Source organism: Myotis yumanensis, unplaced genomic scaffold (assembly GCF_028538775.1).
Source record: "Myotis yumanensis isolate MYYU_CA2020_CCGP unplaced genomic scaffold, mMyoYum1.0.hap1 SCAF_3, whole genome shotgun sequence".
NCBI lineage: Eukaryota > Metazoa > Chordata > Mammalia > Chiroptera > Vespertilionidae > Myotis > Myotis yumanensis.
Window position 1 is genome coordinate 110,447,988 of NW_027223754.1, and position 23,120 is coordinate 110,471,107.

Genomic DNA, 23,120 nt, shown 5'->3' on the forward strand with positions numbered 1-23,120 from the left:
ATTATTTGGAAGAGTATGAGGCTGGAGGCAGAAGGGTCAGTTGGACTATTTTATCAATATCAGCAAATGATGAGAAATCAAAAGTAGGTAATAACACTGGAGAGTGATAGATATAACAAATGCTAAGTAGGGAAAATTGATAAAACTTTGTAATTGAGTGTGAGCAGTAAGGAAGAGGGAAGCATCCTGGATGATTTACAGGTCTGGCTTTGCTGATTAAGTTGATGGATTGTGGTGTTACTCACCAAGACTGGGAATACAAGAAGAAAAGTTGGGAGATGAAAGAGTAGATATGTTGAGTAAGTGCTGTTTACCAGGTATTAGGGAAAAATGTCCAGATGGCAGTTGGTTAAATGTGCTGAAACTTTAAGATGTGGTCTTGGACTTGATTCAGGGTTTAGGAGTAGTCAGAATATACTGGTAGATGATTTATAAACCCCAAAAGAAAAGAAGTTCATTCACTTGTAGGTGGTGTGTCTTGAGGGAAGTCATCCCCCAAGGAACATCACATTTATTGCTGTAGGGAACTAAGCAGAGTGCAGCCCATGGTCTTGTAAGCCCAGGAATAGATGTGAGCCATTCCACACTAAGCCAGAAGAACTCAGAGACATTAAGTTCACAAAACTGGAATAGAGTCAGAATGCCAATTTATCAATTTAATGCTGGCATTCTTCTCCAATATCCAGATAGACACAAGAAGCCAAATTGTCAGAAGTTGCTTTGTTTGAAGTCTTGTTTGGAATAAAGGGAATAAGATTAATTAAATGGCCTGACAGCTTTAGGCCTAGATAACTCTTTGCCACCACAGGGAAGAGCTTCCCAGAGGACTTTGGCTCAAGTCATCCTCCTCGATAGGGAGCCCTGCCCCATATCTGTGACTTTACTTTTGTGCTTTCATAGATAATCACTTTTTCAGTCATGTCTTTTATAGACATTTTCATAACTTGAATATGGTTACTATCAAATATTTTAAATATCAAAAGTTATTCTGTCACTTAAAGAGTTTGTTTATCTTGTCTTGATTTTAAATTTAACTCAATAGTCTTTTAAAAATTTTCCTAGTTTTTAGGAAAGTTTCACTATAAAACCTGCATCTACTGATTACAAGTGGTAATTAAACAATGGGTTTGCCCAGTGAAAGCAGGTATTGAAGTAGGTCAAGGACAGTAACCTGGGAAAAGAGGAAATTTTAGGACATACACAGAGTAACCTGAAAAACAAACAAACAAAACAACATGAAAACTGAAAAGGAGCAGGCAGAGGCTGAAAGACAAACAAGAGAAGAGTGTTCTAGAAGTCAAAGGAGGGGTTTACTTATGAGATTGGAGTTGGTTAATTATTGAATGTCTTAGTAAGGTCAGATAAAAGTTACTGTAAAAAGAAATGTTTGGATTGCAAAGCTGTGCACATATATGCATCCTCAGCAGGTGCTTGGACCTTTATTCCACATGTACTTATTTTATGTGGGTTAAATGCACACCCATTGTTGAAAGAGACAGATAAGATTTATCATTACTGAATCCATCTGGCTTTGTTGGTTATTTCTAAAACTAGTGGCCCGGTGCATGAAATTCGTGCATGGCGGGGGGGGGGGGGCTGGGGGGGGGGGGTTGTCCCTCAGCTCAGCCTGCACCCTCTCCAATCTGGGACCCCTCAGGGGATGTCCAACTGCCAGTTTAGGGGGATCGGACTTAAACTGGCAGTCGGACATCCCTCTAGCAATCTGGGACTGCTGGCTCCTAACCACTCACCTGCCTGCCTGCCTGATTGCCCCTAACCACTCTGTCTGCCAGCCTGATTGCCCCAACTGCCCTCCCCTGCTGACCTGATCGTCCCCAAATGCTCCCCACCTGCTGGCCTGCTCGCCCCACCTGCTCCCCCTGCTGGCCTGTTTGCCCCCAACTGCCCCCCCTGCCAGCCTGATCTTGCCCCCAACTGCCCTCCCCTGCCGGCCTGATCACCCCTAACCGCCTCTGCCTTGGCCCCGTCACCATGGCTTTGCCCAGAAGGACGTCCGGAAGGTCTCCCGGAAGGTTTCCCGGTCTCATTAGCATATTACCCTTTTATTAGTATAGATGCTTCCTAAATGCTGATCTGTGACAAAGTTAAATCCATCATGGGTTAACTAAAATATAAGTTTTTGAGATCCAATCTTATCTTTTTGATAAAATTTCTATACTTTTATACTTCATGGCCTAAATCTGTGTAGCTAAATGAAGAAGATAGAAAAATACGGAGTAAATGGAATAAATAATCAGCTGTGAGTTAGTGAATAGTCATATTCAAAGCCTTACCCAAAGGATTCAGACTAATGGTGATTTCTAGCCAAGGTAGAGGTTTCTGACAATTTGCTTAGGATCATACCCTTCACTGTTTCCTATTTTTTTTCTTTATTTTTTTTTTTTCTTATTTATTTATTGTCTAAAGTTTGTTTGTTTTTTAATATATTTTATTGAATTTTTACAGAGAAGAAGGGAGAGGGATAGAGAGTTAGAAACATCGATGAGAGAGATCGATCAGCTGCCTCCTGCACAGCCCCCAGTAGGGAAGTGCCCGCAACCCAGGTACATGCCCCTGACCGGAATCGAACCTGGGACCCTTGAGTCCGCAGGCCGACGCTCTATCCACTGAGCCAAACCGGTTCGGCTATTGTCTAAAGTTTTACATATGTCTTCTTTTTCCCCAATTGACCCCCTTCCCGCCCTCCCAGCCATTCCCACTCCGGGAAAGCCCCCACTACCCCAGTGTCTATGTCCATTGGTCATGCTAATATGCATGCATACAAGTCCTTTGGGTGCTCTCTAACCCCCCTCCCCTGCCATTTGTCTCTGGATCTATTCAAATTATGTTGATCATTATATCCCACATATGAGTGAGATCATGTGATATTTAACTTTCTCCAACTGGCTTATTTCGTTTAGCATAATGCTCTCCAATTCCATCCATGCTGTTGTAAATGGTAAAAGTTCCTTTGTTTTTACTAGTATAGCGGTGTAGTATTCCATTGTGTAGATGTACGACAAACATCGATGAGAGAAAAACATCGATCAGCTGCCTCCTGCACGCCCCCCACTGGGGATGTGCCCACAACCAAGGTACATGCCCTTGACTGGAATCGAACCTGGGACCCTTCAGTCCGCAGGCTGACGCTTTATCCACTGAGCCAAACCGGTTAGGGCAGATATACGACAGTTTTTTAATCCACTCATCTGCTGATGGGCACTTCGGCTGTTTCCAAATCTTAGCTATTGTAAATTGTGCTGCTATGAACATAGGGGTGCATATATGCTTTCTGATTGGTGTTTCTGGTTTCTTGGGATATAGTCCTAGAAATGGGATTACTGGGTCAAATGGGAGTTCCATTTTTAACTTTTGTGGAAGACAGTGTGGAGTTTCCTACACTTTATTTTTAAGCCAGTGAATTAAAAGAAGAAATACTCTTAACATAATTTAAAACCAAACACCTAAGCAAAATCAAAATTACTTCTTTTGAAAACATATATCCACTGCTCTTTTAGGATCAGATCATTGTGGTGTGACTGTCAAGCCCTTTCTTCAGCGTCCCATTAATTACACTTCTTGTTGCCCTTTTCCAACCCTGGGCTGGGAATGGGCCATAGTTTGTTTTTGTTTTGTTTTGTTTTTTGGGGGGGGTGTGGGTTGATAATAGAAATGTTCTAAAATTAGATTGTGGTAATGGTTCCACAACCATTTAATGAATTTTCTTTTGTGTCAATTATATTGCAAGAAAGCTGTTTAAAAGTGTCCTGAGCACCTGTATAACTTTACCCCTTTGTGTGTGTCACAAGTGTTAACTGTCCTATGGAAAGGAAATGGCTTGAGGGTGGACATAGAGACTTTATTAAGTGATCTAAAGTAGATGTGTGCTTCTGTTTTCAACAGATACCCCCAAGAAAATGAAATTGGCAAGAATCTTCAAAAGAAATATAATCACGAAAAGAAATTTTCTTGTCGTGATACATTCCCATCGCCAGCAAAGAAAAAGGTTGACATGCCTGTCCTAACTAATGAACCCCTACCACCTCCTTTGCAACCCGAAACTGATGATGTGCATTTGGAAGCAAAAAACTTTCAGCCACAGAAAGAGGTTGTTGCAACAACATCCCCTAAAAGCATTGCTGCTCTACCCCAGATGGGATCTAGCCCTGATGTGATCATTGAAGAAATTATTGAAGAAAACCTGGAAAGTGAGTGACAATACAAAAGCAAGGAAAAAGTAGATCATGTCTGTAATTAGAAACAAAGTTAGTACCTTTTGTCCCTGTACTTCACAGAAAGGAATTACTATTAGCTTACACTACTCCCCTACTGTCACGTTTTCTAAAGTAGGATAATTTTTATTTTTAGTGCAATAATATAGGTAAACTCAGATATAAATTTGATATTTGATTTAAGTAGGGTATTTGACTATTTAATGTTCTACATAAAAACCTTGTATAAAAGATGAAAATATAAATGAGATTTGTAGAAACAATCTCATGACTTTGTCTTTAAATTTAAGAATAGCCTCTCTTAAATCTTAGATATAATCTGTTCTAAAAATGAACTATCATGAATGTAATAGCATCTCTTTTGTAACATTTAAATTTATCGTAATGATTTGATTAAATTTCCAGTGTTGGTGTTCTCACCACTAACATGACAGTAAGATACTACTGTGTGTAGTTACACTACCAGTCTTCTTGAGGATCATTTTTAAGACCCACTTGGTTCTCTTCCACACACATTAGTTTCACTGATGGACTCTCCAGAATGACACTTGCATACAGAAAAAAGACATAAAGGACATGCTGCTTTCTCAGTTCTAATGTATAATCATCTCTGATACCTCAGTGAGTTAAGAAGCCTCTCATGACATTATCTACTGATGCAAAGAGTCTTGCCTTTCCAGTATTTTGTCCATGCAGGTACAGCTTTTTAAAAAATAGTATACCATTGTCAACTTAAAATTAGTATAATTGCCTTTATTTTCTCTTTTGATGAAGCATGCCTCACAGATGATCTTATGGGGACACCTAGCTATCCAAACAAGCTTCTTCAGAAAAAATCATCTGCTCCTTTTGGGTCAAAAGCAGGTACTTTAACAACTCTGAACTTGATGTTGTGGAGTTTACTGTATGTATAGTAATTCTTATGTAGTGTGAGGCAATGAGTAAAATGAATTTTACTGATAACTGAAACTTATTTTTCAGTGTTAAAAGTTTTGGTGGTTATTGGCAAAAATGTTTCTGAAATATATCATACTTCTCTAGCTGTCTTCCCAGTTACACATATCCCTTTACCCCATCCTCAATATAGCTATATTTTGTGATTTGTATTAGATAACGATCCATTATTGGGTATCTCTAATTCCAGTCCTCCTAGAGGTTGTTTTTTAAACATTTTTACTAGATAAAACATCGACATTTTCAAAAATTAAATATATATATTCAAATACCCTGTGAAACTTTTCTTCTAACCCATTCCATCCTGTTCCTCTCTCCCTTTCAGAGTTTCTTTATGCATATACAAACAGATATACACATATTATTTTTCTAACTCTATTTTTTGTGTTTTTTTTACACAAAACATAGCATACTTATTAATACCTATAAGAAAGGAATTAAAACAGAATGGTGTTCTTAACATTATACTCCAGAGATCTTTTCTTATCAGTAGCAACATTTGGCTTAATTACTGTTATATACAAGAAATCCCTCACTGTCTTTTACTCTGCCACATCCCTGCCTCCATCAGAACACACTCATCTTCCCCTAAATCAGTGGTTCTCAACCTTCCTAATGCCGCGCCCCTTTAATATAGTTCCTCATGTTGTGGTGACTCCCAACCATAAAATTATTTTCATTGCTACTTCATAACTGTAATTTTGCTACTATTATGACTTGTAATGTAAATATCTGATATGCAGGATGTATTTAGGCAACCCCTGTGAAAGGGTCGTTCGACCCCCAAAGGGTCGTGACCCACAGGTTGAGAACTGCTGCAAATGTTGCTCAATATGTTGTCTTTGCCCAGACATTTTTTTTCACCCCATTCTAGCCTGATAAGATTTTGGATTCAGAGGGGTTATGAACTAATTATTAGTTATTTGGGTATAGTATAGATTAAACAGGGCTTGGGAGGCTAAAGTAGAAACCTAATCATTATCAATGGGGTTCTAAGTTCCAAATATTCATAAATAAATTCTGAAGTTTTATTGTAATAAAAAGGAGTTAAAACATACAACTGACATTAGAATCTACCAGGTGAACTGCAATTCTGCTTACTTAACATTTTTACAAGTAAAATATTTGCAGTTCAGATAGATAAAGAATTATTTGTCAAAGGTGTGATCTATTTGTTTTAGCTGTCTAATTACTATTTTGGGTTTGGACTCTTGTGGGACCTAAGTGTTCTAGAATTTGCAGTGCCACAAAACACTTATTATTTGTTTAGAGGATATTGTATTCAGTTTTTGTGAATTATTTTCCTAACTTATGGTTTATTAATGTGGTTTAAATGTTCTTATCCAGGTTCTCCAGAGCTAGTTTTTGTAAGTCATGTAATACATCCTTGCCACTTCTACATTCGGAAGTATTCACAAATAAATGATGCAACAGTATTAGAAAAGATGGTCAATCAGTTTTGCAATAAGAGTTTACACCTTGATCCGTCAGACATTTTGGAGCTAGGTAATGAAATATTACTCCAAGTTAAAATGTCAAGTTTATGTAAATATTGTAATATTTGGCCAGCCCAGATAAATGTATAATACAGATTTGTATTCCAAGCATGAAAGTTTTGGAATTATTTAACATAAGTTATGCCCTGACCGGTTTGGCTCAGTGGATAGAGCGTCGGCCTGCAGACTAAAGGGTCCCAGGTTCGATTCCGGTCAAGGGCATGTATCTTGGTTGTGGGCACATCCCAGTAGGGGGCGTGCAGGAGGCAGCTGATTGATGTTTCTCTCTCATCGATGTTTCTGGCTCTCTATCCCTCTCCCATCCTCTCTGTGAAAAATCAATAAAATATATATTTTTTTTTAAATAAAAAAAAACATAAGTTTAATTTTGTTTAGGTAAGTTAGCTAAATATTAAAATTGTCTGCTGAGTGAGATATACACAAAAACTCTGTTATGGAGCAAGATGAGTTTTGTTTAAACGGTAAAACTCGGGGCAGGGGAGTTAAGTAGTTTGCCCCCTTGTCTCCAGGGGAAACTGTTCCTCTAAGATGATTCCTCGTAGTGTGATGACAGTCCCTTGACATCCACATGTGAATGTTGAGGATGTTATTGAATGCTTCATGAGATGCAGGACAGCAGCATCCATTTCTTAGGACCTCATGGAGGTAGTTGGGAAACTTCATCGTTCTATCCTAATTCTAAGGGTATGTGTAATCTGCCATAATTAAGCTTTCCTTACAAATATTTTCGTGCCCCAGCTGGTTTGGCTCAGTGGATAGAGCGTCGGCCTGGGGACTGAAGGGTCCCAGGTTCAATTCTGGTCAAGGGCACATGCCTGGGCTGCAGGCTTGATCCTCATTAGGGACGTGCAGGAAGCAGCTGATCAATGATTCTCTCTCATCATTGATGTTTGTATCTCTCTATCTCTCTCTCTGTCCCCCCTTCCTCTCTGAAATCAATAAAAATATATTTTAAAAAACAAATATTTTCCTTATAACCCTCTTGACTAAATTTGATTTCACTCTGTAATAAGAGGAAGATATGATTTGCTTGACTTAGTATTATCTGTTTAGCCTTATATAGTAGTTCTTTAAAAGTGTAATTAACTCTCAGCTCATCTTTGTAGCTTAACAGAAAATTAGAAGCCTAGGATTATCATATACTTTTGACAAAAATTAATAATTTTAAAACAAAAAATAACAAATTATGAGTAAGAGGAGGGAAGTATAGTATTAAACTTAATTTTTATGGTGGAAATAATTCTCCAAAATTTAGTATGTGCACAAAAGACCTCAGCTTACATTCAGAAAATGTTCTAAGAAAGCCAAAAAGTCATCCTTTGTTTTAAGAATAATTATTTCAAGGTAAGTACACATGATTTAAATACTCATTTATATTTTGAGAAGGGGAGAAATGTGATATGATACTTTAGAAGGCTGTTCCCTTTTCCTACCTGTTCTTCATTATATATAACAACAAATGGCTTTTAACAGGTTTTTTTATCTGTTGCAAGAAAGAATGGTTTAATATATGTAGCTTAAAACTAAGAATATTGGTTATGTGGTATATAAATGTAAGAGAAGGTCCACAACAATCTGAAGGCCAAACAAATGTTTTGGTAGAGCTTAAAATTTTAAAGGGCCACCTGATGTGCCTCTCAACTATCCTGTTTTTATTAGAGGGGATTATTCAGCAGCCCTCTGTATATAATCAGTGATCAAGTATTACCCAATTTTTCTGTGATGCATAACTTAGTTTTTAAGAGAATGGGCTCTAAGTTTACTTGATTCTCCTCCTACCACTTCTAAGTAGCCATGTGGCTTGGGCTAGCTTTTCAACCTCTCTTTGCCTGGTTTCCTCATCTATGTGATGGAAGTACCATCTCCACAGGTTTGTTGAGGGAATAAGTGAGTTCAAACATAAAATACTAAGAACATTGCTGAGCTCATAGTAAGCATTCAAATTCAGGTCTCTTTCTTTCTTGCTCTCTGCCCTCCCCAGTTATTAATTTGTAATTCATCTGATCTCTCTGCTATTAGGTCCTTGATTCATCTTCCCCTTCTCTCAGTTCCACTGTGTATTAATTTAATTTTGTCATTTCACACTCTGCCTTTCATTGTTTCTTTACTCTCCCGATAACCAAGAGGAGGTAATTGATTCTTTTTTATGTTACCAAAGTATTTTACAGATTTTAGTATGTGTATATCTGTACATACATGTGTGTACATGCACAAGGGTAGAAGGTCTTTATTGTTATAAGTACAATGTATTAGAGTCATTTATTTGCCTGTGTTTCATGAGTGTCTTCTTTTGTTGTGGTTGCTAATCCTCACCCGAGGATATTTTCTTCCATTGCTTTTCAGAGAGAGTGTGGAAGGGAAGGAGGATGGGGGCGGGGGGGGGGGGGGGGGCGGGGGGGGCGGGGCCGGGAGAGAGAAACATCACTGTTAGAGAGACACATCGGTTGCCTTCAACACACACCCCGACCAACTCGGGGCAGGGAGCAAACCCGAAACACAGGTATGTGCCCTTGACGGGAAATCATACTTGAGACTGGTGCGTGCTAACGCTCTAACCACTGAACAACATTAGACAGGGCCTTTCTTGAGTGTCTTGATGGCAGCATGCTCTCATTCATCTTTGTTATAGTTCATGAAACGTAGGTCCTCAAAAAGTGATTGCTGAGTATTTTTTGTTTTTATCTCCCCATTTAGTTCAAAAGATTCTGTATAACAGAAACTGTCATACTATACCAGTGATGATGAACCTTTTGAGCTCGGCGTGTCAGCGTTTTGAAAAATCCTAACTTAACTCTGGTGCCGTGTCATATATAGAAATTTTTTGATATTTGCAACCATAGTAAAACTAAGACTTATATTTTTTATATTTATTTTATATATTTAAATGCCATTTAACGAAGAAAAATCAACCAAAAAATGAGTTCGCTTGTCACCTCTGACACGCGTGTCATAGGTTCGCCATCATTGTACTATACTACCTTCACCCTTCTCATAGCTCTTGACACAGTACTATAGTATGAGTAGATAAATTAATTAAGACTTCTTAGTAGTTGAACTAATGTACACATTTGTAAATTAGAGCTTAGTAGATATTCTTTCTCCCTTAACATTGATAATGATTTGTCTCCCTCATTATTTAGGTGCAACAGTATTTGTCAGCAGTATTGGAAATGGAATGTGGTGTCGAGGAATTATCACTGAATTAATTCCAATAGAAAATAAAAATATTAGAAAACATTGTAGTCCAACTAAATTTTCAGTCAGTGAAGTTGCACTAATACAGATATTCATGGTGGATTTTGGAAATTCTGAAGTCCTAATTGTTGCAGGGTATGATACTTTATAATTATTGTGTGTTCCTGGCCTGCTTGGAAACATTTGTGATTGGGGAGAGGGTCAATACTGAAGAATAAAGGAAATTGGGAAAGGGTAGAGAGGAGTAATTAATATTTCTTCATTTTCAAGGCATATACTTTCTAAGTTTCCTCTATAATTTATCTTACTAATTAAATTAGTACAGTATTATCATTTATCAGTGTTAATGGATGGGGAACTTGGAAAAGGAGCTTTTTGATGTATCCAAACTTAAGTACTCTTCTTTGGTGCTTCAAAGCAGGGGAATTATGCATAAAAATAGTTCCTTTTTAGCTGCAGGATGATTGTGAGCAAAAATTTTAATCAGTTTTCTGTAATTTTATTAATGCATGTTAAAGTGGTATAGTGTCTAGCTTGTTCTAGATATTCAAAAAATGTTTTTTCCCTCAGTGTTCTAGGAAAATTAAACAAACTGAAAGTCTTTCTGTAGTAAGGACCAGTATTAACTACTGCATGATCACTAATTACTTAATGGTCATAGCTTTATAAATAAATAGATTTCTCCTCAGGGGCATTGTTATCCCCTTAAGTTTAAGTAGATATATGAAAGACAATTCAGGTAAAGGCAACTGAGATTTAATTATATAGGTAGCAACAGTGTCTGTACTTAAAAGCTAGATTAAATCTATATTGTAAGGAAGTATGAACTAGACTATAACTTTCTAGAAGATTTAACCTAAGGAGAGTATCCTTAGAAATGCATAACTTTTATGGGGGAAAGCAAGTTTGGGTTTGAAGCATTATTTTCAAAAAATGTTACTGGAATTCTTCCTAGAGTTGGTGATACCCATGTGAAATCAGAACACATTGCTGAGCAACATATAGTACTAAATGACTTATGTCTGGTCCTAAGGAAGTCTGAACCATATATTGAAGGGCTGCTGAAAGACTTCCAGCCATTAGCACAGCCATGCTCATTGAAGGACATTGTTCCACAGAATTCAGTAAGTAAAACTGACATTATGCTTTCTTCTTCAGGAGCTGTAGTCTTCCAGTTTTAACTAGGTATTGCCAGTCAGATTGCTGAGTGTAGGTTTAAGACAACAATTCTAATAAATACATTTTACATAATAATATGATAGTGCCAATGAAAAGGGAAACGAACTTCACTTTCCACAGCTGGAAATGTTCTTACTGGGAAATTGAGTGGAATAAGCATATATGAACATAGTTATAGGTGAATTATCCAAGTAAACCACTAAGTTTTGGAGTCAAATAAGTGTGGAGAAATAAAATATGTTGTGGTTTGTATTTCTGTACATTTCTTCACTATTTCCGTGGCACTTTGTTCATTACTCTATATATAGCATTCTGCTTTGTATTATTTATTAATATCTGCATATTCCCCAGCAACATTGCAAACTCCTAGGAGATAAGGATGCATGTCAGGTTGTTATATTATTATGAAAGAAGTCTGTGTCTTTGCTTATCATTGTACTCCAGGCACGTAACAGATCATCTAACACATAGTAGACAGTTAGCAGATATTTGAAAGATGAATAAAAAACTAGGAGGAAACATAAAAATAATAGACTGGTGTTTTCCTCAGAGTGGTAAAACTGTTCTTTTTTAAGTCTTTTATTCTGAGTAGGCTTTACCTTTATGCTCATAAAATCTTTAGAAAGATGTTTTAATTTTTGTTTTTAAGGAATGTGTACTTTTAATCCTTAAAATTTACTTTACGTTTAGCTACTTAAAATTTCAAAAATCAACTTAAAAAACCTTTTTCCAATGAGTGAATATTTTTCTTTATTATTTAAGTAGTGTATACTTCACATATTGCTAGTAATGAGAACTAAGGTAACTGATGATTAGAAATACCTTGATTCTATTGCATGGCTTTCATTATACTTCAAAAATTGTCTTTTGAATTTTCTTCATTTAAGTGGAAAATTCATATATAATACTGGGTTTTTTTGAAATATTTATCATCTTCATACTAATATTCAGACATGAAACTAAGTCCTGAAGTGCAGTAGCTATTGAACCTTGAGACAGTATTTATAAATCAAAGTATGACCCACACTCCATGCATCCCTAAGACTGTCCTTAGGTTTGTGGCCCCAGCTACTACTTAATATCTGTGGTTGGCTCAGTGCCTCTGCTCAGATTTTCAGACTTTGGTTGGTTTAAAGCTAAATTCAGAATATTGTAACATTAGAGCTAATTATAATTATGAGGTACATTATAATTTAACTTTTTACACAGAATGAAGCTTGGGGAGAAGAAGCTAAAGTAGAATTTTTGAAAATGGTAAATAACAAGGCTGTTTTAATGAAAGTTTTTAGAGAAGAAGATGGTGTGCTTATTGTAGATCTGCAAAAACCACCAACCAATAAAATAAGCAGTGACATGCCTGTGTCTCTTAGAGATGCATTAGTATTTATGGAACTGGCCAGGTAAGTAATTTATTAAACCTTAAATATTTTTTGAGATAATAGCTATAAATTGGAATAGCAGATTTTACCTTTAAAACTATTTTCCCAAAGTAAACCTCAACATACTCTGTAAGACAGCGGTTCTCAACCTGTGGGTCGCAACCCCTTTGGGGGTCGAACGACCCTTTCACAGGGGTTGCCTAAGACCATTGGAAAACACATATATAATTACCTATTATTTTTGTGATTAATCACTATGCTTTAATTATGCTATGTTCAATTTGTAACAATGAAAATACATCCTGCATATCAGATATTTACATTACGATTCATAACAGTAGCAAAAGTACAGTTATGAAGTAGCAACGAAAATAATTTTATGGTTGGGGGTCACCACAACATGAGGAACTGTATTAAAGGGTTGCGGCATTAGGAAGGTTGAGAACCACTGCTGTAAGAGGTTAAAATATTGCTGTCAAGTTTTCTAATTACAAATTGTCTGTGAAAACTACATTCAGATCATTTGATTTATGGAAATAGAGAAAGTAAGGTACCTCAAAGTAGAAACTATTTGTAGTTACTGAACATTTTTTATACTCTTGATAAGATCACAAGCAACTACACTAGGATTTCAAGAATTGTAGTTTGACAGTTCCTGACTTCAATATTCTAACCACTCGGTATTTAATATATGACTCTAGAATGGGTACTATAACTTCCTTTCCTTCTTCATCTCTGATGAACGAAGATGACTAAGTTACCACAGAGATAGTGGAAGATACTTTCTGTCCTGAGTGATTACACAACTCTGGAAGTGAACCAAGTAGGTTCGATTCTGAAAAAATAAGAGTAGAGTCTGGGAGCCGGAAGGAGGAGACATGGAGAACACACAACTGTCCTCATTGACTGCTACCACAGAGTGGTTACCAGTTCAATGAGTAGAGCTTACAGATCCAGCTTGAAAATGTTCCAACACCAATTTGAAGGTTAATTATTGAGTTTTGAGACTTGACTTTTTTTTTTAATCCCCACCCAAGGATATTTTTCCCATTGACCTGTAGAGAAAGTGGAATAGCGATGGGGGTGGGGGGGAGAGGTTAGAGAGGCACATCAATTGATTGCCTGCCTCCCGACCAGGGCAGAGATCAAATCTGCAACTCAGGTATGTGCCCTTGACTGGGAATCGAACCCTCAACTCTTTGGTGTGTGGTCCGACACTCTAACCACTGACCAACACTGGCCAGGGTTTGACATCTTATTTAACCTGGTTTGATAATTGGAGACAATACCAAAAAGTGTTACAAGTTAGAAGAGAGCAATTGGAAGGGGAATATTCTTGGTAGATAAATCAGTATTTGTGCAAGTCCTTTCTTCAGATCAAGTAACTGAGAGAAGAGACTTCAAGAAAATGGCTCCTGCTTATGTTTTTAATTATTCTTTTAATTAGGTTTAGGTCGCACTCACCAAGAAGTCATTCTGAAAAAAACATGATTTTACACTATCATCCACCTATTTTACCTAAAGAAATGACAGATGTTTCAGTTATGGTTTGTCATATAAATAGTCCTACCGATTTCTATCTTCAGTTGGTAAGTATATAATGTTCCTTTGAGACAAAATATTTTTGCAAATTTCAAGTAGAAATGTCTAACAGAAATGAGTGCGTAATATGAATTTTAGAGCAAATAAACCGTTATGAACCTACTATAAATTTAAGTTTCTTTGTGGCTGCAACTTTGGGTAACAAATGCACGTGACTTAGTAAATTAAAGGAGCAAATTAGTGATATGTGGAGGAAAGAGACAGTAAAGGATGTATAATGTGTAAATGTTTCTTGCTACCATCTGAAATCTACATTTGACCCTTGGACAACATGAAATGCTTACCTTCACCCCTCCTCCATACAATAAAAAATCCGTGCATAACTTGACTCCCCCCAAAATCTAACTATTAATAAATAACCTACTGTTAATCAGAAACCTTATCAATAACAGTCAATTACCATATTTTGTATGTTTTATGTGTTATATACTGTATTCTTACAATAGAATAAGCTAGAAAAAATAAAATGTTATTAAGAAAGTCATAAGGAAGAGAAAATACATTTAACAATATTTATTGAAAAAAAAATCCACATATAAGAGGATGTATGCAGTTCAAACCTGTTTGTTCAAGAGTCAACTGTAGGAAAACACATAGAGCTGACAAATCAAAATAAAATGATAAAACCTGTTTCTGATCATGTATACCTGAAAATTTATGAATTAGTACTAGGTAATTTTCAGAATTTGAACACCAAAATAGTTTCAGATTAAAGACATTTCATATTAAATTTTGGATGTGTGACTGGTGGGTTTAGGTAGCTACCAACAATGAGTTAATTGTTATTGATCCCTTTACATCAGTGCTTTATATGAATTAACTATTCTAAGTGCCATAATGCTATGTGTGAATTAACTCATTAATTTTCACAACAACCCTATGAGAAAGATGCCATTATCTTCCTTTAGATGTGGAGCCTAACCAGAGGGACGAAGCGACTTGCCTTAGGTCACACAGCTACAAAGAATAGAGTCAGGATTGAACTGGGCAGTGCAGCTTCATTCAGAACCTGTCACCTCAAACATTTCACCACGCTATACCACCTGCCCATAGGAGTTGTGGAAATCTCCCTATATGGCACTAAGTAGAACTTACATGTATTTCTTCTGTTGAATTTTACTTAATGTCTTTAAATTGAGGTAAAACATATATAACAAAATTTAGCAGTTTAAGTATACAGCTCACTGCCATTAAGTATATTCCCCATGTTGTTAAGCCATTACCACCATTCCTCTCCAGAACTTCATCTTCTCAAACAGAAGCTCCATTCCCATTAAACAGTAACTCCCCATTCCACTCCACCAGTGTCTAATAACCTATTCTACTTTCTCTTTGTGAATTACCTATTCTAGATACCTATAAGTGGGAAACAAACACTAGTTTTCCTTTCGTGTGCCTTATTATACTTAGCATGTTGTTTACATGTATCAGAATTTCATTCCTTTTTATAGCTGACTAATATCCATTGTATGTATATACCACATTTGTTTATCCATCTGTTGATAAACACTTGGATTGTTTTAACCTTTTGGCTATTTTGAATAATGCTATTGTGAACATGGGTCAGTTTGGGTCTCTCCTAGGTAGATAACGAGGAGTCCAGTTGCTGGTTTACAGTATAATCTGTTTTAATTTTTTTCAATATTATTTTTGTATTAATTTCAGGTATACAGCACACTGGTTAGACAATCATGTACTTTACAAAGTGGTTCCCCAATATATTCCAGTACCCACCTGGCACCATACATAATTTACATCCCCATGACTATTTTGTGACTACCAATTTGTACTTCTTAATCTTTTCACCTTTTTCACTCTGTCCCCCAACCCTGCTGCCCTATGGTAATCATTAGTCTGTTCTCTGTATCTATGAATCTGAATCTAGTATTTTTTTTTCATTTATATAGTTTAGATTCCACATGTAAGTTAAATCATACGGTATTTGTCTTTCTCTGACTGATTTGCTTAACATAATACCATCTAGGTCAGCGGTTCTCAACCTGTGGGTTGCCACCCCTTTGGCGGTCAAACGACCATTTCACAGGAGTTGCCTAAGACCATCCTGCATATCAGATATTTACATTACGATTCATAACAGTAGCAACATTACAGTTATGAAATAGCAACGAAAATAATTTTATGGTTGGGTCACAACATGAGGAACTGTATTTAAAGGGCCAGAAGGTTGAGAACCACTGCTCTAGGTCCATCCATGCAGTTGCAAATTGTAAGAGTACATTCTTTTTTATGGTCAAGTAATATTCCATTGTATATATGTATGACAGCTTTTTTATCCTCTGATCTATTGATGGGCACTTGGGTTGCTGCAGTGAACATAGGGTTATACATATTCTTTCAAATTAGTGTTTTGGGTTTCTTCAGCTATATACCAAGAAATGGGATTGCTGGGTCATAAGGTAGTTTGATTTTTAATTTTTAAGAAATTAAACGGTATGGATCATCCATACTGTTTTCCATAATGGCTGCACCAGTCTGAATTCCCACCTATAACAGTGCACGAGGGTTCCCTTTTCTCCACATCCTCGCTGACACTTGTTTGTTGGTTTATGGATGATAGCCATTCTGACAGATATGAGGTGATATCTCATTGTGCTTTTAATTTGCATTTCTCTGATGATTAGTGATGTTGAACATCTTTTCATATGTCAGCCATCTGTCCTCTTTGAAGAAGTTGTCTATTCAGGTCCTCTGCCAATTTTTAAATAGGATTGTTTTGTTACAGAGAACCAGAATAAATCAAGCAATGCTCAGAGAGTTTGGAGTCACACTTTATTCACCGCGGTGGGCTTAGAGAAAATGAATTCAAATTCTAAGCAGAGCTACAAGCATAACTTCCCTTTTTATTAAAGAGCCAGCCCTATGTGTGCTTAGTGGTTATCTCGCTGGTGGCCTTGGAAACTACACAGTTCTAGCCAATTAAAAAATATACCTTGCATGGCATTGAGAGTATGGGCATATCTAGTCTCTGGCTTACAAGGTCAGACAGCTAAGTTTATCTTCCTCATTATTCAAGCAGGCTAGAGCAGGCTAGAAAGCAAAGTTATTTTTTTAGAATAAGAGGCCGTCTAAAGAATAGCAGAGAATTCCAAACAGTAGTTTTACAAAATAGGGGTTAGCCTTCTCAGTTTGGAGTTTTTTTTGGTGTTGGGTTGTATGAGTCCTTTATCGATTTTGGATATTAACCCTTTATCAGATGTGCCATTGGCGAATATGTTCTCCCATTCAGTAGGCTGTCTTTTTGTTTTGTTGATAGTATCCTTTACTGTGCAAAAACTTTTTAGTTTAATGTAGTTTCATTTGTTTTGTTTTTTCTTTTGTTTCCCTTGCTCAAGGAGATATATCAGAAAAATACTGCTAAGAGAAATGTCAAGAGATTATACTGCCTGTGTTTCCTTTTAGGAGTCTCATGACTTCAAGTCTTTATTTAAGTCTTTCACCCATTTTGAGTTTATTCTTAAATATGTTGTTAGAAGTGGCCTAGTTTAATTAAACACCTAGTTTAAATTTTTTTCATATGCCTGTTCAATTGTCCCAACACCATTTATTTAGTAGACTGTCTTTACCCCATTGTATTTTCTTGACTTCCTTTGTCAAATTCTAACTGACCAACTAGGTATGGGTTTATTTTTGAGTTCTCTGTTCTATTCCATTATCTATGTGTCTGTTTTTATGCCGGTATCATGATGTTTTGATTACTAGAGCCTTGTAGTATAGTTTGATATCAGGTAGCTTGATACCTCCAACTTGGTTCCTCTTTATTAAGATTGCTGAGGCTATTCAGGATCTTTTGTGGTTCCATATAAATTTTTGGATTATTTGTTTTAGGTCTGTTGGAATTTTGATATATTGTGTTGAATCTATAGATTGTTTTAGGTAAAATGGACATTTTAAAAAATATATTTTTATTGATTTTAGAGAGAAGTGAGAAGGATATAGAGAGAGAAACATTGGTGGGAGGGAAATATCAATTAGCTGCCTCCTGCATTCCCCCCACTGGGAATGAGCCCACAACCCAGGCATTTGCTCTGACTGATAATTGACCCATAACCTCCTGGTTCATGGACTGACACTCCACCACTGAGCCACACCAGCCAGGCTGGACATTTTAATGATGTTAATTTTTTATATCCATGAACATGGTATATGCTCCATTTATTTGTATACTCTTCAGTTTCTTCCTTTAGTTTATAAATTTGAAATTACTGGCTTTTTACCTCTTTGATTAAATTAACACCTAGGTATTTTTAAATTTATTAAATTTATTGGGGTGACAGTGGTTAATAGGATCAGATAGGTTTCAAGTGTACATTCTGTGTATCACACTGTGTGCTCACCACCTAAAGTCAAACCATCTTCCCGTCATCATATATTAGGCCCCCCCAATCCCCTTCCTTCTGGCAACCACCACACTGCTGTTTGTGTCCAAGAGTTTGTTTTATATCCCACATGTGAGGGAAATGATATGGTTCTTAGCTTTATCTGACTGACTTTTGTCAGCATAGTATTCTCAAGGTCCATCCATATTGCAAATGGCAGTATTTCATCTTTTTAAAAAACTGAGTGGTATTCCATTGTGTATATGTACCACATCATCTTTATCCAATCCTCTATCAAAGGACACTTTGGTTGTCTCCAAGTCTTGGACACCGTGAATAATGCTGCAATGAACATAGGGGTATATATATACTAGAGGCCCGATGCATGAAATTCATGCAAGAGTAGGCCCTCCTCCCCCTGACTGCCAGCACTGGCTTCCCTCTGGCACCCAGGACCCGGGCTTTCCTCTGGCCTCTGGCAGGCATCTGGGACCCGGGCTTGCCTTGCAGCCCCAGCTTTGTCCAGAATGTTGTCTGGAAGGCTGTCTGGTCTAATTAGCATATTACGCTTCTATTATTATAGATTAGAGGCCCGGTGCACGAAAATTCGTGCACGGGGGTGGGGGGGGGGGGGTCCCTCAGCCTGACCTGCCCCCTCTCACAGTCTAGGAGCCCTCAGGGGATGTCCTACTGACAGTCGCAGTCTGGCCTCCCTCTATGGAAGGCAACTGGGCTGATCAGGGGAAGACACTGCCCCCATCACCCCGTCACTGCTGCTGCCTCTGGCCTCCCTCTGCGGGAGGCGACCAGGCTGATCAGGGAAAGGCACAACTCCCATCACCCCACTGCTCCTGCCACTGCCTGAACCCCAGCTGCCTGAGCCCCAGTCCTCGCACCCGCCAGGGCTCATGGCTGCCTGAGCCCCCAACCTCGCAGCCGCTGTGACTTTGTCCAGATGGACATCTGGAAGATGTCTGCTTATTAGTATAAACTAGAGGCCTGGTGCATGAAATTCGTGCATGGGGCAGGGGGAGTCCCCTCAGCCCAGCCTGTACCCTCTCCAATCCGGGACCCCTCGGATGATGTTCGACTGATGGTTTAAACCGGCAGTTGGACATCCCTCTTGCAAACCAGGACATCTAGCTCCTAACTGCTCACCTGCCTGCCTGCCCTAACCACTCTGCCTGCCTGCCTGATCCCCCTAACTGCTCTCCCCTGCCAGCCTGATTGCCCTAACTGCTCTCCCCTGCTGGCCTGATGGCCCCTAACTGCCTCTGTCTCAGCCCCGCCACCGAGGCTTTGTCCGGAAGGATGTCCAGAAGACGTCCAGTCTGATTAGCATATCACCCTTTTATTAGTATAGATATCTTTGCGAATACATGTTTTTTGAGTTTTTCAGGTGTATATCCAGGGCCTGGATTGCTGGGTCCTATGGTAACTCCATTCTTTTTATTGATATTTACAGAGAGGAAGTGAGAGAAAGACAGAGACAGACAGAGAAAAATTGGTAGGTTGCCTCCTGCACATGCCCCAACTGGGGATTGAACCCATAACCTGGAATCTAACCAGCCATCTTTTGGTGTATGGGATGATGTTCCAACCAACTGACCACACCAGCCAGGGCTGAGAACCCTATTCTTAATTCTTTGATGAACTGCCAGACTGTCTTCTATAGTGGCTATACCAGTCTACATTCCCACCAGCAGTGAATGAGGGTTCCCTTTTCTCCACAACCTCTCTAACACTAGTTATTACTTGTCTTGTTGATAACACTTGGAGTGCGGGAAATGAGTTAAGTCGGCTCGCGTGAATTGCGCGTACTCCGCGGGAGCCGTCTTAACTCCGTTCATATAGATTTGCGGTGGAGTGCGGGAAACGTGTAAACTCGGGCCGATTGTAACTGCGTATTACCAAATATTTGTTTGTTTGCCATTCACAAAGATACCTACCTGCGTATGCGAACCGCCATCTTATATTTTGGCGGGAAATTCACCCGACACCGTAGTGATAACAGCCCTTCTAACAGGTATGAGGTAGTATCTCATTGTAGTTTTGATATGCATTTCCATAATTGCTAATGAGGTTGAACATTTCTTCATATATCTGTTGGTCATTTGTATGTCTTCTTGGGAGAGATGTCTGTTCAGGTTCTCTGCCCATCTTTTAATTGGATTGTTTGTTTGGTAAATGTTGAATTTTTTTAGTTCTTTTTATATATTGAATATTAAACCTTTGTTGTAGCTTTTGTTTGTAAATATCATCTCCCATTTGGTCGGTTGCCTCTTTGCTTTGTTGTCAGGTTCCTTTGCTACGCAAAAGCTTTTTAGTTTGATAAAGTCCCATTCATTTATTTTTGCCTTCTCTTGCCTTTGGGGTCAAGTTCATCAAGTCTTCTCTATGAACAAGATCTATAAGTTTAGTACCTATGTTTTCTGTGTAATTTATTGTTTCAGATAATATATTTAGATATTTGATCCACTTTGAATTAATTTTTGTACAAGCTGACAAACTGTAATCTAGTTTCATTTTTTGCATGTGGCTTTTCAATTTTCCTAGCAGCATTTATTGAAGAGGCTTTCTTTACTGCATTGTGTGTTTCTGGCTCCTTTGTCAAAAATTATCTGCCCATATACACGTGCCTTTATATCTGGGCTCTCAATTCTGTTTCATTGATCTGTGTGTCTGTTTTTCTGCCAATAACATGTTTTGATTATCATAGCTCTGTAGTATAATTTGAAGTCAGGTAGGGTGATACCTCCATGTGTTCCAGTTTGCTTCCTGAAGATTTTTTTTTAATTAAATCTTTATTGTTCAGATTATTACAGTTGTTCCTCTTTTTTCCCCCATAGCTCCCCTCCACCCGGTTCCCACCCCACCCTCTGCCCTTACCCACCTCCCCCCACTGTTTTTATCCATAGGTGTACGATTTTTGTCCAGTCTCTTCCTGCATCCCCCACACCCCTTTCGCCCCGAGAATTGTCAGTCCACTCCCTTTTTATGCCCCTGATTCTGTTATATTCACCAGTTTATTCTGTTCATCAGATTTTTTATTCACTTAATTTTTAGATTCACTTGTGGATAGATATGTATTTGTTGTTCATAATTTTTACCTTTACCTTTTTCTTCTTCTTCCTCTTCTTAAAGGATACCTTTCAGCATTTCATATAATACTGGTTTGGTGGTGATGAATTCCTTTAGCTTTTTCTTATCTGTGAAGCTCTTTATCTGACCTTCAATTCTGAATGATAGCTTTGCTGGGTAAAGTAATCTTGGTTGTAGGTTCTTGGTATTCATCACTTTGAATATTTCTTGCCACTCCCTTCTGGCCTGCATAGTTTCTGTTGAGAAATCAGCTGACAGTCGTATGGGTACTCCCTTTAGGTAACTAACTGTTTTTCTCTTGCTGCTTTTAAGATTCTTTCTTTGTCTTTTGCTCTTGGCATTTTAATTATGATGTGTCTTGGTGTGGTCCTCTTTGGATTCCTTTTGTTTGGAGTTCTCTGCGCTTTCTGGACTTGTAAGTCTATTTCTTTCACCAGGTAAGGGAAATTTTCTGTCATTATTTCTTCAAATAACTTTTCAATATCTTGCTCTCTCTCTTCTTCTTGCACTGCCATAATTTGGATGTTGATGCACTTGAAGTTGTCCCAGAGGCTCCTTACACTATCTTGATATTTTTGGATTCTTTTTTCTTTTTGCTTTTCCGGTTGGGTGTTTTTTACTTCTTCGTATTTCAAATCTTTGACTTGATTCTTGCAATCCTCTGGTCTGCTGTTGTGAGTCTCTGTAATATTCTTTATTTCAGTCAGTATATGCTTAATTTCTATTTGGTCCTTTTTCTAATCCTCGAGGGTCTCACTAGATTTTTTGAGGATCTCACTAAATTTATCGGCAGTTTCTAGAAAATTCTTGAAAAACCTTATAACCATGGTTTTGAACTCTATATCCAGTAGTTTGCTTTCCTCCATTTCTGTCATTTGTGACCTGTTTCTTTGTCTCCACATTTTGGCTGCTTCCCTGTGTTGATAGGGTGGCTTTCTGTGCTAGGTGTCCTATAGGGCCCAGTAGCTCAGCCTCCCCAATTACTTGAGGTGGACACTCTTGGTGCACCCCTTTGTGGGCTGTGCGCCCAGTCTTGTTATATTTAAGCCTTGATTGTAGTTGGTATCACTGGTAGGAATTGACCTCCAGGCCAATTGGCTGTGAGAATCAGCTGTGTCTATGGTGGGAGAACTTCTGTGCTGGAGACACCCTTCTGGGGCAAGACTTGCTTCAGTGGGGCTTTGGTGCTCACTGAGTCTGCCCTCTGAGTCTGCCCCCTGAGTGTGTCCCTTATGGATCTGAGGAGTTGTAATCTGGATGGTCCCACTCTGACCAATGGGTACACTGGCACTTGAATCTCTAAGGAGGTGCTAATTTAGCCTCTGCCTGAGGCTACCCAGCAGGAGCTATGGAGAGATCTGCAGATTCCTCTTCTTTGTTTGGGATTTGGAGGTGCCGAGATGAGGCCCAGCTGTGAAGCAATGCAAGCTGCTGTGGGGCCTTGGACCTTCTTTTGGAAGTTCTGGGTCTCTCTGACCCAGCTGCAGTTTGTTAGGTAATTTTAGATTGCAAAGGGCCAGGTCATTCATATGCAAAAGTCTCCACACACAGCTTGGGTGGGGCAGGGTCTCAGGGAATCAACAGCACGGGGCAAATAGCTATGGCTGATCCTCAGTCCTGCCC

The 23,120-nt window shown here is 38.3% G+C and overlaps 1 protein-coding gene across 2 annotated transcripts in view; it reads left to right on the top strand.

Annotated features, from left to right (window-relative positions):
* Window positions 1–23,120, top strand: part of RNF17 (ring finger protein 17) — a 159,760-nt gene that overhangs the window by 42,080 nt on the left and 94,560 nt on the right. For both annotated transcript variants that reach the window (XM_070407527.1, XM_070407528.1), the window contains exons 10-15: window positions 3,904–4,208; window positions 6,534–6,692; window positions 9,844–10,033; window positions 10,854–11,022; window positions 12,287–12,477; window positions 13,904–14,045. In XM_070407527.1, coding sequence (XP_070263628.1) covers window positions 3,904–4,208; window positions 6,534–6,692; window positions 9,844–10,033; window positions 10,854–11,022; window positions 12,287–12,477; window positions 13,904–14,045 — 1,156 coding nt within the window. The remainder of the gene's footprint in view (window positions 1–3,903; window positions 4,209–6,533; window positions 6,693–9,843; window positions 10,034–10,853; window positions 11,023–12,286; window positions 12,478–13,903; window positions 14,046–23,120) is intronic.